This window comes from Vombatus ursinus, unplaced genomic scaffold (genome assembly GCF_900497805.2).
Source record: "Vombatus ursinus unplaced genomic scaffold, bare-nosed wombat genome assembly UNPS02011369.1, whole genome shotgun sequence".
Lineage (NCBI taxonomy): Eukaryota > Metazoa > Chordata > Mammalia > Diprotodontia > Vombatidae > Vombatus > Vombatus ursinus.
This window is the reverse complement of record NW_020951147.1, coordinates 3,950,966-3,954,211: the sequence shown is the minus strand read 5'-3', so window position 1 is coordinate 3,954,211 and position 3,246 is coordinate 3,950,966. Positions and strand designations below refer to the sequence as shown.

The window sequence follows — 3,246 nt, the reverse complement described above, 5'->3', positions numbered from 1 at the left end:
TCCTCCTGGTCCCTGCTCCATCCCTCCCTTCCTCCTGGTCCTTCCTCCGTTCCTCCTCCTGGTCCCTGCTCCATCCCTCCTCCTGGTCCCTGCTCCATCCCTCCTCCTGGTCCCTGCTCTGTTCCTCCTCATCTCCTAGACACTCTCCAAGGCTCAGGATCATTAACCCAGCCCCCTCATTTTACTACACAGGGTAGTAGAGTGTAGCATATCTTGCTGATGACAAAGCTGGGTTCTTCTGACCCCCAAGCCAACACTTTCCCACCTGTGGTTTGATTCAACAGTTCAACAAAAGCTTATTAAATAACCCCTATGTGCCAAGCCCTGTGCTAACCACTGGGGTAAAAAATGAAACTGTCTTTATCCTCAAAGACTTTGGATTGGGAAAAGAGGAGGCAAGGGCGTAGGGAGACACACATACTATGTGGACACAGGCAAGCAGCTACAAGATAATTTGAGAAGGGAGAGACCAAGAAAAGGCTGCTAGGTTTAGTGCTAAGAGACCCATGGAAGGTCATCTTGGAGACAGCAGTTTGAGTGGGGTCTCTGCAGTGAGACAGTGGAGGCCCTGAATGTAGATGGCGCTTTCTAGGAATTTGGCAGTAAAAAGGAAGAGAGGTAGAGGGTGACAGCTTGGGGGGATGACAGGATCAAGTAAAGGTCTTTGGAGGAAGGGGGGGGGGCCCGAGCATGTTTCTGGGCAGTGGGGAGAGAGTAAGTAGATAGGGAGACGAAGATGAGAGAAAGGGAATGACTGAAAGGCCAAGCTTCAGAAGGAGGAAGGCAGGAATAGACAGTTTGGCCCTGAGCAAAAGGGTCACCTCTTTCTCTGAGACTTAAGCAAAGCGAGTTTTGAGGTGTGCAAATGCCCGGTCTCAATGTACGTGGGGAAGTCAGAGGCGAGAAGAAGGGAGAGTTCTCTCTCATGGAGAATGAGTTGGGGGTTTCAGGGGAGAAAAAAGGTTGCCAACTCTCACTCTCAGGACTCAGTAGAGAGCCCACTGGGGAAGGGTAAAAGTCTCGGCAGCAGCAAGCGACAGGCTGAGGATGGCTAACATGCCCCTGGTGCGGACACAGCCCATGTGGCTGCATGGCTTCCTCCAACTCAGAACCTCAGAAGAGTTTGAAAGCTTCACTCGATGGGGGGTGAGGGAGGCAAATGGCATCTCTCTCTTTGTGGTGAGCACTGTGGTTGTGGAAAATTCCAGTTCTTGAAGGAAGCTTGACAGAAAAGGACCATAGCACCTAGAGATGGATGGACCTTAGCAAGCACCTATTCCAAACCTCACCTTTTACAAATAAGGAAACTGAGGCCCCAAGAGGTGACATGCCTTGCCAAGATCTCCTGGTCAGTGAAATGTGTGACTAGATCCCAGGCCCTTTCACTTCAGGGTCAATGCTTTGGCCCAACAAGTCTAAGAAAAATCCAGGCCAGTGACTTTCATGGCTCACGCTGGGCTGGACCAAGGATGTTGGGGAAGGGACACTGACGCCAAGGCTGCTTTTCAATCTCTTCCCCCAGGGCCAGACGATGGCAAGGTCAGTTCGGGCAGTCACTTACGTCGAGTGCTCTGCCTGGCTCCAGGACAACATCCCCTCTATCTTCCACGAGGCAGCAGTGGCTGCCCTCAGCAGTCGCAAGCGCCGCCGTCGAAGGCAAAGAGGGGCTTGGAAAGGCTGCCTAGTGACCTGAGGCTGAGGCCATGTCTTCCGTCCCCCACGGCCAGCATGGAGATCCAGCCAGAAGGCCGATCCCTCCTCTGATCCCCCTGAGGAGGTGCGGAAGGGGCCGAGCAGGCTAGGCTGCCTTAGCCTCTGGCCCCAGAGCTGAGCCCTTTGCTGACGATGAACTATCTTCCACATACTAAAAATATTGCTATGACCCCAAAAGGTGGCCTGTGAGAGCCCCCTAGGACCTGGGTGGGGCTGAGCGAAGCTCCCCAGGGGCCTCCAACAAAACTGGGCCACCACCTGGCCTAATGGCACTTCCTCTGGACGTAAGCAGAACGTACCCTGTCATGACTGGACCTGATCTTAGCACCTTGCTTCCCTGGAAGCCAGGGAGGAGATTCACCCACCCTGCCCTCCAAAGGAAAAATAATAATAATAATTATTATAAAAACAACTCATTGCCCTATGCCTCTTCATAAGCAGCGTCCTCTCTTCTGACCCTGGCAACAGTAAGGATAACTCACGTGAAGTGAGTTTAGTTTGGCAGGGAAAGGCTTCTGGGCCCCTCTTACAGGTGAGCCACCCAAGGGTGTGCCAGGAGCATGGCCTGTGGCAGCATCCGGCCCATCCAGCCCTAGCCGGAGTCGTGCAAGTTGGGGATTTTGTTCCCCAGAGAAGGACTTTGCATCCTGGCCTCTGCCCTTTAACCTGACCCCTTCTGGCTCCTCTGGGCACCCCACCAAGGAGGGTCCTGATGTCTATCATAACGGAATCAGATCAAACGATGCTTAGTCTAGTGTCCGTAACACAGTAGGTGCCTAATTAGTGCTTGTTCCCTTCCCCCAAGGAGGCACTGGTTCAGGACCTGGGTCTAGTTAGATGTGGTTCACCAAAGGCTCGATGTGGCGTCTGGCCAACGAACACAGCTCTGCATGACTCTGGGCAAGTCACGTTTCTCAGGTCTCACAGGCCGAGTCAGAAGACTGGAAGGCCTTGAGGCCAAGTGGGGCCCTGGGGAGGGAGTCTCCCTGAAATGGGTTTTCTCTATAGTGACCAAATCCCAGGTCCAGATGCCCCTCTCCCAGCCGTCCAAAGAGCTGCCCGCTGGTGCAGCTCATGTGACTGTCGGCTTAAGTCCCCTCCTCTGAGCCACACAAGCACCCGTGCAGGGGCAGACTGAGGTCCAGGGCAGTTCAGCTGCTCCTTTTCCTATCAGTGCCACGAATCCCTCCAACCAGCCGGAGGGCTGGGCTGCCCTGAGCAGCCACCAGAGCCCACAATGCAGCGTGCGCAGTGTGACCGTCAGACAGCAGACGGATCCTTCCCTGGTAGAGCCAAAGCTGTCTGGGGCAGGCATGGCTGTCCAGCGAAGTGCCCGGCACCTAGTAAGGCATTTAACACACGCTTGGTGACTGCTCACCGAGTGCAACCAATGGTTCCTTTCCTAACACGATACACTCGCTGGTTCAAATTCTTACTGCGTGTTTGGCTCTGAGAGAAATGCATTAGCGAAGACACAACCCTTGTCTTCAAGGCTCACTGTCTGTATGGGGAACAAATCACACCCAACAGCTG

General features: G+C 54.0%; 1 protein-coding gene across 1 annotated transcript in view; it reads left to right on the top strand.

Moving 5' to 3' along the window:
* Positions 1–2,125, top strand: part of RHOD (ras homolog family member D) — a 12,780-nt gene extending 10,655 nt beyond the window's left edge. The window contains exon 5 of the mRNA XM_027856110.1: positions 1,523–2,125. Within this exon, the coding sequence (XP_027711911.1) occupies positions 1,523–1,693 (171 nt within the window). The 3' untranslated portion in view covers positions 1,694–2,125. The remainder of the gene's footprint in view (positions 1–1,522) is intronic.
* Positions 2,126–3,246: the final 1,121 nt, after the last annotated feature.